At 33.2% G+C, this 14297-nt stretch overlaps 2 protein-coding genes and 1 pseudogene across 4 annotated transcripts in view; 2 read left to right on the top strand and 1 right to left on the bottom strand.

The window, feature by feature from the left end:
• Window positions 1-14297, bottom strand: part of LOC143896303 (uncharacterized) — a 317491-nt gene that overhangs the window by 291530 nt on the left and 11664 nt on the right. The window lies entirely within an intron of this gene.
• Window positions 5791-14297, top strand: part of Timp (Tissue inhibitor of metalloproteases) — a 130741-nt gene continuing 122234 nt past the window's right edge. Inside the window, exon 1 of the mRNA XM_077404062.1 lies at window positions 5791-5896. Coding sequence (XP_077260188.1) covers window positions 5806-5896 — 91 coding nt within the window. The 5' untranslated portion in view covers window positions 5791-5805. The remainder of the gene's footprint in view (window positions 5897-14297) is intronic.
• LOC143896278 (uncharacterized) lies at window positions 7620-11234 on the top strand (annotated as a pseudogene).

Genomic DNA, 14297 nt, shown 5'->3' with positions numbered 1-14297 from the left:
ATAATGTAGAATATTATTTATTTTAAGTAATATTATCAAGAAAACATTTTTTGTAAAGATCATCGTTACTTAAAAGAAGAGAAAACTGAGTAATTGGTTTTCTTAGCACTAGAATGATATTTTTTTACGTGTGCGTATACGGCACGCCATTTTACTATTTAATATCATCATAAAAATTCTATCAAATTAAATCGATACTTAAAGAAAAGAAATTATTATTATGTCTAGACATACTTATAATTTATCGAATTATTATTAAGCTATAATTGAAAATGCAGAATTACAATTATGTCTAGAAAAAATATTAATTCTGAATTTATTTTACGTTATGACATAAACAATTTTCGGGAATTAAAAGTATGTACATAATTGTAATTCCCGAATTTTACTTATGTACGCAATTTTAATACTTGAATTTCTATTATGTACACACAATCGTAATTCTGGAATTACTTTTTTTCTTTTGGTAAGTAACGGGGTTCTTTAAGAAAGAATATTTTCTTGATAATAATCTTAAAATGTATTCATCACAAATTTTAGAGAAAGTCTTTATCATGTACTGGAAAAAAGAATTTATACTCCTTCAAAAAACATTATACCATTTTATCAAAGAAAAGTCAAAATAATAAGCAAATCAAATTTTTGTTTTAATTTTATATTTTTAATTGAATAGTTAAACAATTAGAATTTAGAATATTATTTGTTTTAAGTAAAGAGAGTGATGAGTGTATTTTAAGATTATTATAAAAATAAAATATTCTTTGCGAAGATGACCGTTAAAAGAAGGGAAATGGAGTAATTGGTTTTCTTAGTACTGGAATGATATTTTTTGCGCGTGAATTGTGCATGAATAGCAATCGCGATATAAGATCGCGAGCCAAAAAATAATTTTTTTTTCTGTGGCAAGAAAATGATAGAGCGCTATCATTTCCACACCACCTTGCGGTAGATAGCATGGCGCATTTTTTTTTAAGTAGTGTCCCCAGTAGGTTTAATCCACTTTATAAAAATATTTTAATGCAAGAACTGTTCGAAGTGCTCAAAAAATATCATCCCAGTGCTAAGAAAACCAATTACTCCATTTCCCTTCTTTTAACGGTCGCATCTTCGCAAAGAATATTTCATTTTTATAATAATCTTAAAATACACTCATCACTCTCTTTACTTAAAACAAATAATATTCTAAATTCTAATTGTTTAACTATTCAATTAAAAATATAAAATTAAAACAAAAATTTGATTTGCTTATTATTTTGACTTTTCTTTGATAAAATAGTATAATGTTTTTTGAAGGAGTATAAATTCTTTTTTCCAGTACATAATAAAGACTTTTTCTAAAATTTGTAATGAATACATTTTAAGATTATTATCAAGAAAATATTCTTTCTTAAAGAACCCCGTTACTTACCAAAAGAAAAAAAGTAATTCCAGAATTACGATTGTGTTGTACATAATAGAAATTCAAGTATTAAAATTGCGTACATAAGTAAAATTCGGGAATTACAATTATGTACATAATTTTAATTCCCAAAAATTTTTTATGTCATAACGTAAAATAAATTCAGAATTAATATTTTGTCTAGACATAATTGTAATTCTGCATTTTCAATTATAGCTTAATAATAATTCGATAAATTATAAGTATGTCTAGACATAATAATAATTTCTTTTCTTTAAGTATCGATTTAATTTGATAGAATTTTTATAATGATATTAAATAGTAAAATGGCGTGCCGTATACGCACACGTAAAAAAATATCATTTTAGTGCTAAGAAAACCAATTACTCAGTTTTCTCTTCTTTTAAGTAACGATGATCTTTACAAAAAATGTTTTCTTGATAATATTACTTAAAATAAATAATATTCTACATTCTAATTATTCAGTTCTTCAGTTAAGAATACAAAATTAAAACAAAAATTCAATTTGCTAATTATTTTGATAGGAGAAGTCAAGGCTATGAGGATCAGACGCAGATCACAGTGCGTAATATCAGAAATAACTGATTTATTCGTCGTTTTGATACATTACATCGATCCGTACGTTTCGGCTCAGCTTTGAGCCATCTTCAGCAGTAGTTACAGAAGTTAAGTTACACGTTCTCCGTACCGTATGGTGAGTTTACTGATTCAAAGTATCAGAAACATAGACCAATTGATCCATATCTGTAAATTTGTTTAATTAATGTTGAGATATTAAAAAGATCTTTTAGGAAACTCACCATTCGGTCTGAAAAACATGGAATACAGAGCCATGCGTACATAATGAATATCTACTCTCTGCGAGAAGACTTGACGATCTTGTCGACACGACACACAATAATATGGAAGGTCTTGCAAGAAGAGGCATGTCGTAGGTCAACACACCGGCGAGGATTATAACAAAGCACGATTTGACACTGTCACAATATTGCATGTACCAATAGTAAAACGCCGATTTGCCAACGACCAAAGTTCATGAGCATGGATTACAATTTGCTCAAAACCGTGACATATGCATGATGCAAGAAAACCGTGTCATTTTGAGACGGTGTCAAATCGTGCTTTGTTATAATCCTCGCCGGTGTGTTGACCTACGACATGCCTCTTCTTGCAAGACCTTTCATATCATTGCTGTGCATGTGTCGTGTCGATAAAGATCGTCAAGTCTTCTCAGCCAGAGAGTATTCATTATGTATACATGGCTCTGTATTCCACGTTTTTTAGACCAAATGGTGAGTTTCCTAAGGGATCTTTTTAATATCTCAACATTAATTGAACAAATTTACAGATATGGGTCAATTGGTCTATGTTTCTAATACTTTGAATCAGTAAACTCACCATACGGTACGGAGAACGTGTAACTTAATTTCTGTAACTATTATACCGCTGAAGCCTAGATGGCTCAAAACTGAGCCGAAACGTACGGATCGATGTAATGTATCAAAACGACGAATAAATCACTTATTTCTGATATTACGCATTGTGATCTGCGTCTGACCCTCATAGTCTTCTCCTATTTTAATCTCGAGGGTCCTCATATTATTTTATTTATTATTTTGACTTTTCTTTGATAAAATTTTATTATGTTTTTTGAAGGAGTATAAATTCTTCTTTCGAGTACATAATAAAGACTCTTTCTAAAATTTGTACATTTTAAGACTATTATCAAGAAAATATTCTTGCTTAAAGACAACCGTTACTTACTAAAAAAAAAAGGTAAATTGAGTAATCGCTTTTTTAAGCAGTAGAATTGATATTTTCCTGGTGTATGCATGTGCACACATATGTACATACGTACGCACAAAAAAATTTTCTATGTTGTTAGAAAATTTTATTTCTATTTAAAAAAGGCGAGAAACTATCATCGCTTATAGGACAGGGGCCCGGCGTTACGCGCCGCTTGTAGTAAACAACTGCCCGCGCGCCGACCGCGGGGCGGCCGCATCTCGCCGCGCGCTTGGATTTGGCGGAGGGCGGGCTAATACGTCGATTTTTAATCATTAATAACTCGTCAACTATTGCGAAAATTGCAAAATGGTACATGACTTTTCGACTCAGTTTGGCTCGCTCTATCTAAATATGAAAAAAGTACCAACAATTGTGGGGCACCCTGTATATATATATATATATCTATATATACTTTCTATCTTTAATACATATAACCATTGTCGTTTTAATATTAGATGTTAAATGTTTATATTAAGTACAAACGTATGTATAGCAAACATTTATAACAAAAAGGATTTAATAATAAGTGAACTTGATCGTTTATGAAAATAACACAAATAAGTAAAAATGCGCCTTTAACGATCTTTTATGTATACGTAACAATCTTATTGGACACAAAAATCCAGCCTGACTGTTAAAGGCGCATTTCTACTATTTGTAAAAAGGATTTAATTAAATTGATTTAATAGATACTGTATTACTTATTAATTCGTAACTATTACAGCTATAATGATATAAATTTATTTGATATAATTTTTAGGTCATGTTTGTCTGATATGTCTATATCGTACTTATACCTTATAATACATATATAGATATAAATGGAATAGAAACAAGAACTGTGTCAAAATAAAAGTCAAAATAAATATATTCTATAAGAATATTCTAGTTGTCATAAAATATGAAAATGTAATGCGCCACAACGCGACATGCATGATAATCGTGAAGAAAGCCCGGTAATATCGACTTTGCGTCGCAGTATTGAAAGTATTGAAAATATTGAAAGACATCTATTTTGATCAGCCTGAATGAACGTCAAATTTATAATACCAATAACAATAATGTCATCACCGATGATTTCAAAAACCCTTATAATAATAAAATAATTAAAATTAAAAAAGCTCAAACTTATTTAAAAAAAATCGAAACTTAGAGACGCAAGTCAGAATCTAATTAAATCAAAATTTTTAGTAAACTTTTACATTATTTTCAATATTAAGAGTATATTATTTCCTTTATAAGAAAAACTACATTATATCATTAACATAAAATTACGTGTTATCAAATAACTATAAATAATTAAATCATATTAAAAAACGCATATATTTTTTTATAAATATTACAATTTTTATCATTAATTTATTGAGTACAGTTTAATTAAGTGCGTGTGTAAACACATCGCGTTGATCACTCTAACTTGAGTATCTCAAGGAACATCGAAAGAGACATTGCGAGAGATAGCCGATGCAAATTTACCATTGCAACTTGGTGAAGCAGAGGCATGTCGTTCTCTCGCAAACCACACACACACGGCGCCACGGTACCTCTTCATGTAGAATTCATGTACACCTCTCGGCATTCGAAAGAAACTCCACGTAACAAACTGTCCGCATCTTGCGCCACAAGCATGCCTCTTACAAGCACACGGTGGTATAATAAAAAAGTACGGATAAAAAACGTGTGTCCGCGCGCGTCACATCGTGCGGCGGCACTTAATGCATCATGCAAGCATTCGCTCTCCAGTTTTTACATCATACGCTAGAAGATGATACTTTCGTAGCCATTACGTGCTAAGATAATCATGAATATGATCTAAATATTTCTACTTTGCATAATCATAATTCTACAATACATTATTAAATAGTGCAGTGATACTTGCTTCTATATCGTTGTTGGTTTGAAACTTAATTCTAATTGCGATATAGGAATTGTACGCCGATATAGGAATTATTTATTTGGATAGAATTTCTAGAAAAACCAGCGGATTTAATCCAGATCTCTCTTTTTTTCAATCAAGTTTTCTACTTTTTTTCAGTCTATTTTTTTTTATGGAAACCGGACAGCAATTAAATTTTAATTCTATAATATTGTCAATAATAATAATCATAGAAATAGGGATTTTCTTTAAAACGGTTTCAAAAGTGCTTTCTAAAGTTGAAGCTTTAAAGTTACATGGATATTGTAAGTTCAAAAGACAATAAAGAATAAATAGAACATTATTTTCTTATGTTGTGAGATATGTTAGATCATATCTTAACAAATATCGTTGATATGTATGAAACGTGCACGGTTGGTGATATTTCTTATTAGAAAAGTATTTCTACCGCCGAGCATATGCCTGCCAATATCTCGCGCGAGAGGTGTAGCTATCCAGCCTCGCCGATGGGGGGACATTAATTTTTCTCGCGAATTGATACCCGGCCCCTTGCACAGTCGACCGCCATAAAGTATACCGCGAGATGCGCCTCGAAAAGTATTGCGTACCTACGTGCAAAGTGTCTGCCTCTGCCGGGACGTGAGATGCTTTACGAATGCATTTTATATGCAGAACGGACTCGGTGCGCGCTTGGTTTGGTTCGAGAAGAGGTTCGCTGCCGATGCTGGGCTACGGGAACGAAGCATCGCCACGTTATTTCCGGAAGAATATCTACGCACCGATGCGGCGTATAAATTCTCGCATTAATTCAGGTATTGGTTGAACGCGGTCTATACACAACATTCGGCAACTTGCGAGAATGAGTAACGAAGTTATACGTTCTCCGTCAACACGTCGGGCCTACTATAAGTTCTGCACCATAGATTGCCGTAGTTCGCTAATTGTTCGATAAATAAATTGAATTTTCAATAGTGCTGCCAATCAAGGAAATATTATAGAAATATAACATTTCAAGTGTAATACACAAGGATCATTTTATAATCTTAATCATTTCATTTTGCAACTAAGCTTATTTGTTTAATTCTCATTACTGCTATAGTTAGTTTTTATCCTGTTCACCGTATATTTTCTTTCGTGGAAAATGTAATTTTTGCTTTTGCAGATTTTGTAAACGCGTTCATTATATATAATTCCGCGGGATAATAATGTATCCTTTCTGTTAACATTTTAGTGCACACACTTCCGCGCGCGCGCGTAACAAGTGACTCTCTAATTCTGAAACGTTCAGATTTTGGAGTAACATATGCAGGTATGTATATATTGCGTCATGTGCCTAATGTATTCATTGAATGTATCTGTATACGAATATTATACAGACTTCATTACGCGTGCATTATGCACGCCGTGACGTAACGCAGTCGGCGCGGAGTTCTCATATAACGGTCATAAATTATAAGCTCGAAATTCCACGAGAGCAAATCGTCGAGAGAATTTTCCGTTTGCGTCTGCTTCGCGTTGGGGAAACCGCCGCGCCGCACGCGGACGTTATCGATGTCGGAAAAACGGGGGGAATCGGTGGAAAAGCGGTGATATTATTGTCGGTTTATTGCGGACGGTTCGTTTAAAAACTCGCAAAGCATCGCAGAAGAGATGTAACCGAGACAGCCGGGAAAATCGTCTGCGGAGAATAATAGAAAAGTTACGTGCACGGATCCATGTGCTTTAAATGTGCGGGTATGTTTTAAACGCCCGTGTGTATATACGTAAGTTCTGTGTATATGTTAAATGTGCATTTGCGTGCAAATAGCTGAATGTATAGAGCCGATCCTGAATGAAATACAAGAGGTGCGTCAATCCAACCACACAAAAGTTATCGAGAAAAAATCAATATATAAATATTTAATATATAATATTTGCACACATATAATGTCAATATATGTATGTAATATTAGTTAAAGAGAGAACTACATTGAACTGAAGAACTTTTATAGAAAAGAAATCAAACGCCTGTCTTTTTTAATTATTTTTTAGTTAAAAAATTTAAATTAGCAACTCTCGTAGCATGAGATAATTACATAAAAATAGAAATTACTATTTGTACATACGTAAGTTATATAAGTATCAATATTCGGCAATGTATTAACAGATTTTTAGGTTTAATGGTTGGTTTCTCTGCTAAGTATATTAATATCTATTTGTAAGTTTTTCTTGCTCTACGATGTTCTTTTCTGTAGAGAAATCTTTAGAAGCCTATTTCTCAGTTTTGACATGAAGGCATTCAGTTTCTTTTATATCTGTCCAAGATATCCAATTCATCTTCTAGATTTTTATATGTTATTGGAAAAGTAAAACCTATACCCCAAAGAATGACGTTATAAAATAAAACTAACAGTTATTTGAGAGATGAACAGTGATATATAATAGGGGATATATAACGGGAGATTATGAAGAACTATATGATTTTCAAGATGTAATTCTACAAAAAATTCAATATCTCAAGTAATACAATATGTAAATATATTCTTGAAGTAATATATTAACTTTTTAAGAACAATTTGAAAATCTGTTCAAAATTTGCGTAAAAAAAGAAAATATTTATGAATAATTCAAGTATAATTAATAATTTTGCTTCTCTATAAAAATCTTAAATTTACAGAAAGAAATCTTTCTTTTTTGTAAAAACAGTCTGATATCTATTCTATAGCTAGGTATTATAAACATTCGACTGTGCAAACTGCAGGACTGACCAAGCGGCTTGATGCAATCTCAATTTATTGGAAAAATTTTATAGAGATGTTTTATTGTCTCGGAAAATAATGATTCCGCCTTTACAAGTCTCTTTAGTCTATAGAATTATATGGACTAATTAATTAGAAAGTTAACTGTGTTTCGATCAACCGATAAAGGTAACAAATTTGATGTCACACATTTTTCAATATTTTTGCCGAATCGCGCAAACTTACATTTGCGATCGTCGGATTTATGTATACCGGATGCTGACAAATTTCTAGACGAGACGGATGTTTTTCTTTTTATTGACGTCGAACATGCACGTCTTTTGTTACAGAATTGTCCTTTGAAACGACACACACACACACAAGGCAATTTTTTATTCTTATGATACTATTCGCCCTATCTTATATTTAGAGAAAAGATCAAGAAATTGTTGTGTTTTCCACGTTGGCAAAATTTCAAAAAATACAAAACGCTTTATTACGTCAAGTTTGTTGTTTGTTCCAACGCGGATGCAGCTCTATACCAAACTCCCCGCATCAAAGGGTGACAATATTGACATCATGTACGTCAATCTATCGCGAGGTGGTGTAAGCTCACAACGGCATCAAAGAATAATCCGGCACGTTCCTAGTCCGTTAACGACGCAAAATATTTCCTATACGATAGCTATTTTCTACGACACCCGCGAGGAAACATATTCTCCAAAAATTTGTTTTTCAAAATTTAAAATTCTTTCATGTATCACGTCCTAGGACTGCGCGTATAATACGGAATGAATATAAATAAGTAATACGCAACCCGTCAAAGATGGGCGCAAGCAAAAGACTTCTTTTCTTATTGACGTCTATCTACGTCACTCTTATCCGACTCAAGGAAGCGCTCCTACTTCGCAGCAACAAAAGCATTTTGCTCGTATCATTCCGTAAAGCTGGAAAATATGAAAACGTTACTCCTCATGTAAACGGATAATAGGATTCTGCGATTATCCGAAAATGTTGATCGCATTAGAATATATACGTTTTACGGAAATAGATAATAATAATTATTATTATACATAAGCAATACAGATAACTATTCCAAAGATTTCAATTTTAATTTGAACAGCATATTTTAAGTCATATTTCAAAGTAGTCGATTTTTAGATAAAAATCATCGATAACTTTCGAATTATATCAGATTACTTGACACAGAATAATCGTTGTATATTTTATTATATAAGCACTTCTCAAAGTAAAAGTCATCAATATTTGTTCCATCAATATTTTTCTCTGTAATTACATATATTAATGCTTTTTGTTATGTATGTGGATTAACAAGATCGAAAAGTCAAACGTGCAAATATTTTATGCGCCAATTTGAAAGATTGTTAATCCATCGACGCAACGTTCAATCATCGAGCTCTATACGCGCGGTTGAGACATGAATATTGCGTGACTCAATCATTCGCAAGCGGTTCAATCTGAATGTCCCAATTTCCTCCACGTGATTACCTTAATACGTTGCCCATATCTCCGGTACGATGAAACCGGACTGCTAAAGTGATAGCCAGACATACACACGGAAGCTCGATGATACGCATTGGCTGAACTAACCAACAACATCAAACTGCGTTTACATATAAGTGTAACTTAATTGTGTTCCATTTAATCAAATTGGCTTTGCGTGATTGTTTCGCACTTTGATGATGATAATAATTACTCTCATATCTTTGTTAATGTCTTTAAAATAAAAATTGTGTGAAATTATAAATAAAAAAATTAAATTATATTAAACAAGATATAATTTTAAAGAGCGATTAAAGTCATCATTATATAAGAATTATTTCATTCTAATTTCGTATTAATATTCTTTTTATGTAATAAAATATAAGCGGTAATAAAAGATAACAAATAAGCAAAAAGCTAAAGCTTTAAATAAAAATTATAGTGCTTTTTTAAGTTATATCCCATTCATATTTATTTTTCATATACGCATATATATGAATACACTATATATTTATTCTACCTTTTAGTTATATTGACTTTGATTACTATTTAATTATTACGTGTTCCTCAAATGTGTGCTATTATTGCTCAATTACTTTGCATGGTCTTGTTACCACTAGAGATTTACATAAGAGTATTAGTATATATTATCCTGCAAAATATTATATATTATACCTAAGAAAATCTCTAAAATTTGTGCTAATATAAATCGCGAGTACGTTAGTTGTTCCAATCATTCGCATATATGTCTTATCCAGAATACACCGTTTCATCCACGTTATTACCTTATAATACATTAGCTGAATTTTCGACGGACTATGCCATTGCGGTTAGCGTGATGGGACTGGACTGCTGACCCAATACCATTTCCGTACTGTAGCAAATAGCATGCAGTATCGAGAATTCAAATAGAGTGTATTTAGAGATATTTCGCCCGGTATTTCGTATATATATGTTTAACATATATACGCAACAGGATATTCTACAGTATCGCGAATGTGGATCACGCACAACGAAAGTACATTGACCAAAATGGACTTGGATACAGGCCCGACCCACGTCGCGGGCGGTGCAGCGTTCATATCGATTTCTTGCGAAGTGCCGATAAGAGTCGGCGGGTGTACGCCACTTTATAACAGAGGAACGAGGTGGAAAGCGGTAGGACGGAGACAAAGTAGAAAAGGCAGGGCAGAGAAGTCTGTTCGAAATCGTTCGACACTGATCGAGCAGTTCACCTATGCATCGAATGAAAGATCGGAGACACATCGGCCTTATTCTTCAACTCAACCGTAAAGTCATTGTTATGCAAATATTAAAAGATAAAAATATAACTAATATTAAATGTATGAATGTAATAAAATTAGAATTGTTACATTATTTTTTGCTTGTTCCTTAGTATTACATTCCGTATATTATATGTGAACATTATAGTCGTAAAAATAACTATGCGAATTGCACTGTAATAAAATCGATGATATTTAAAACGTATAACAAGTAGCCAAATTGCAGATATAATAATAATTATTAAAAAAATTGTTATTATACGCTTCTGTACGTTAAAAGTCACGTGACGGTATTAACGGTCGGTCGTTAATAGATCGGAACCGATATAGCACTCAAACGGAGAGTAACTGTGGACACTGGCAGGCCGTTAGTGGATGATATATCTCGTCCTATAAGCAGAGTAAATGGCTCGGTGCCGATTGCGGCCGAATATTAAGGATTAGAATAGATCATTAAGCAGACGTGGTTGCGAAAATATGCGACGCGACGAGGCATATCATCGACAGGCTGATAACAATGACACATGTTCCTTAACCCTCCCTAAACAGATTTATTACCATCATGTAATGTAATATCGTAGAGTATCGCACTACCATATTTTCTACATTAAGCACGTGCATTGAAAAATTTTGGATACAATATACCTAGCGTGAATACTAAAGTAAAATAATTTATATTTATCCACACACAAAAATAAAAAAGTGGATTATTGAAGCTTTATATATTTTGGAGAGTTTATATATATATATAAAATATTGTGTAACGTGTAACTAAAAGAATTTAAATTTATATAAAATATGCCAAAAAATTCCAATAAAGCAATATCTACAAGAATATTTCATTTATTGACTCATAATAATTATTATTATTATCATTGCATACGTGTGACATACGCGTACATATACCACTAACGATTGTAAAAACGAAGGATAATCGTGCGATATATAATTCACATACGGCTTTCCTGTATGTCAGACTTTATCCTAAAAATAATTTGCAGAATAATTCGTGGCTTCCGGTGCAGATTAAAAAACCCTGATCCATCAGAGAGTAAATCCGACGCGACTAATTCGAGACGATATGGTTGGTTCTAGCTTGTCCCGGAGCTTAAAGACCCCTTTCTCACTTCTCTTGCTTTCGGTGCAGCCCCAGCCATTTTCGCTCGACTTTCGCGTCATTCGCGAGTTCGTTCTTTCACTCCATCACGTCTTTATTTATAGTGCTTCTGTTCGCTTCATCTTTCATTCTTGGCAGTTTGTCAAAATTGTCGCAAGTTAATTCAACATCGTAAATTAATTGTTGCCTTCAATTAATCCTTCGCTCTTGAGTCTTGAATTAGAGACAGCTCGTTCTCCCCTAACGAATACGCGAATAAACACAATGATTACTAAAGGCCTTTCATTGTCGCTGTTCCTCAAGACGAAAAATATGCGGGTGCGAGTGTGTACAGAACGACTATTGTTATGTTAATAACTATGTTCACGTTTCTTGATTAAGAGATGAATACAATTGTGAGGTAAATTGCAACGCAAATTGGATGTTTATGATTTTATTGTGATAATGTTCTGGAAAAAATTTTAATTCGTACGCCTTAAGTCTACATTGAACGTATAAGAAACTGCTCACCCAGTAAGCAAGAAACGTCAAGAAACATTTCAACTACATTGCATTAATGTTAAAACGTTGCTGTAATGTGGTTAAAATGTTTCTTGGTGTTTCTTGCTTACTGGGCAGTTTCCTATGAAAAGTGAAAAAGAAAGATTAGATGTATACATGTAAGCTTTTATAAATATTTATCTATTAAAGATTTTTAATATTTTATATATATAAATAAAGATACAGGTCCGAACAAAGTTTTTATCCCGGAGATTGCCTTGCCGAATTCATTTAAACTTGGTTCCGTTTTATAGAATTCTTAATAAACGTCTCTTTCCAGTTTTACAAATTTAAAATTATATATTCATGAGAAAATATGACGAGCTTCATATAATCTCTGTTATCGAATAAATCATTGCAAAAAGATTGTTCCACTATAATAAAAGAAAATTATTGCACTTTAATATTTCTCGCTAATAAAAAGCATAGATTATTGGTAAATCAATAACTGTGTAAAAAAGATTATCGCACAGTGTATTTCGTAAAAAGTCAATAATTTTGTTTTTTTTTTCTATTTTATTAATTTCCAATTCTGAGTTTACGTTTTCACATGTAATCGCATTTGTGACAACCAAATCAAATACGATTTTTACTAGTAAGAAATATCTTATAAAAAAGTTTAAATAAAATCTCTTATTTCGGACACTTTTTATTATAAATTGACGCAAATTCTTCACTGTCACTTTTTTATGTGCTTTATACGGACACAAGCGCTATGTGTGCCATGCTTCTCAAATGAACTAATTTCAATCAAGGTATAAAGTGTATCCGACAGCTAGCTGATAGGTACATGTAAAGTGATAATTAGAATCCTGAATGCACACGACGTTCGCATTTCCGGCGAAGCTCAATAATTTATGAGTACCTAAAACTCAATCTTCTCGCGAATCGTTCTATAAATCTTGCGACAGTGAAATCTCGAGTTAGCCAAAATTAGTTTCGGAACGTGCCTGTCTAGGTCACACAAGCCTCCCGTTCAACTTTTCTCGACCCAAATCATCACTTTCCATAAGTTAGCGATAATTCACGATTTTAATTCACACTTCTAATCTTCGTCCTTTTTTTTAATTAGATATTTCACTAGAATTTCTCAGGTTTAGTCTTGTGTTTTGTTAATCTTGTGTCAAAATTTATATCATATTAGAATATTTAATTCTAATATATACAATCTAATAAGCATTATTAGATTATTATTAATGACATATATATCCCATTCAATAATTTATTTAACAAAAGTAAAAAGAATGTAAAAGAAAAAAAGAAAAATATTTTATAAATAAAAACAGAGTGTTATGTAAAGGATATAAGTTGAGTTTACGAACTACGTAAGACGGATTCTAAATAAAACTGAATTAATCTCGTATAGGGTGCCGAGTGATTAAAATCCAAGTTGGCAGTTATCAGCTTTGACGGCCGCTGCATGCGTGCACACGTGTGTGAAAGAGGTATCGGTGCCTGTTCCGGTATCTCGACAATAGAGGGTGGTTATCAGCGTGCCGTCGCGGCGCGGGCGCCGCGAGGAAGAACGGCCGAATGACAGAGCGTAGAGCTAAGCGAGTCACGCACGCGCAATCTCCATACATCACCGTCGGAGCGTGTAAACTTTTCAACTCCCCCGCGTATCCCGTGTTCGCAGAAGAGCCTTTTCTTTCTCTCTCACTGATTTCCTTTCCTTTCCTTTCCCCACATGCCGTCCTGCCATTCGCGGACTCACGAATTATTGAAGCTCAATTGGAACGAGGGAAGAAGACTGTGACCGGGCTAAACGCATCCACGTACTCGGCTCTTTCTCTTCTCCCGCGTCTTTCAATATCCTCTCGACTCTACTTCCATCTCGCCTGCCACCGAAAGTCTATCTACAATTCCGTCCGTTATTCTCGTTCCCTTTCCGGGACGCGCCTTCATCTTCTTTCAACCCCTTCCTCGCGGAGCTTCACCGGTTCCTGATGGATTATGCCAAGGCTTAGGAGGTAAAAGGGTGGGCTTAGCGATTATCCCGACGGAAGCCCGAGGTATCCTTCGCATTGAGTAATTATTTGAAATTTCCGTTCGA

This window comes from Temnothorax americanus, unplaced genomic scaffold, assembly GCF_048541705.1.
Source record: "Temnothorax americanus isolate GAGA-0224 unplaced genomic scaffold, ASM4854170v1 Scaffold18, whole genome shotgun sequence".
In the NCBI taxonomy this organism is placed as follows: Eukaryota; Metazoa; Arthropoda; class Insecta; order Hymenoptera; family Formicidae; genus Temnothorax; species Temnothorax americanus.
This window is presented reverse-complemented; position numbering and strand designations above follow the sequence as displayed.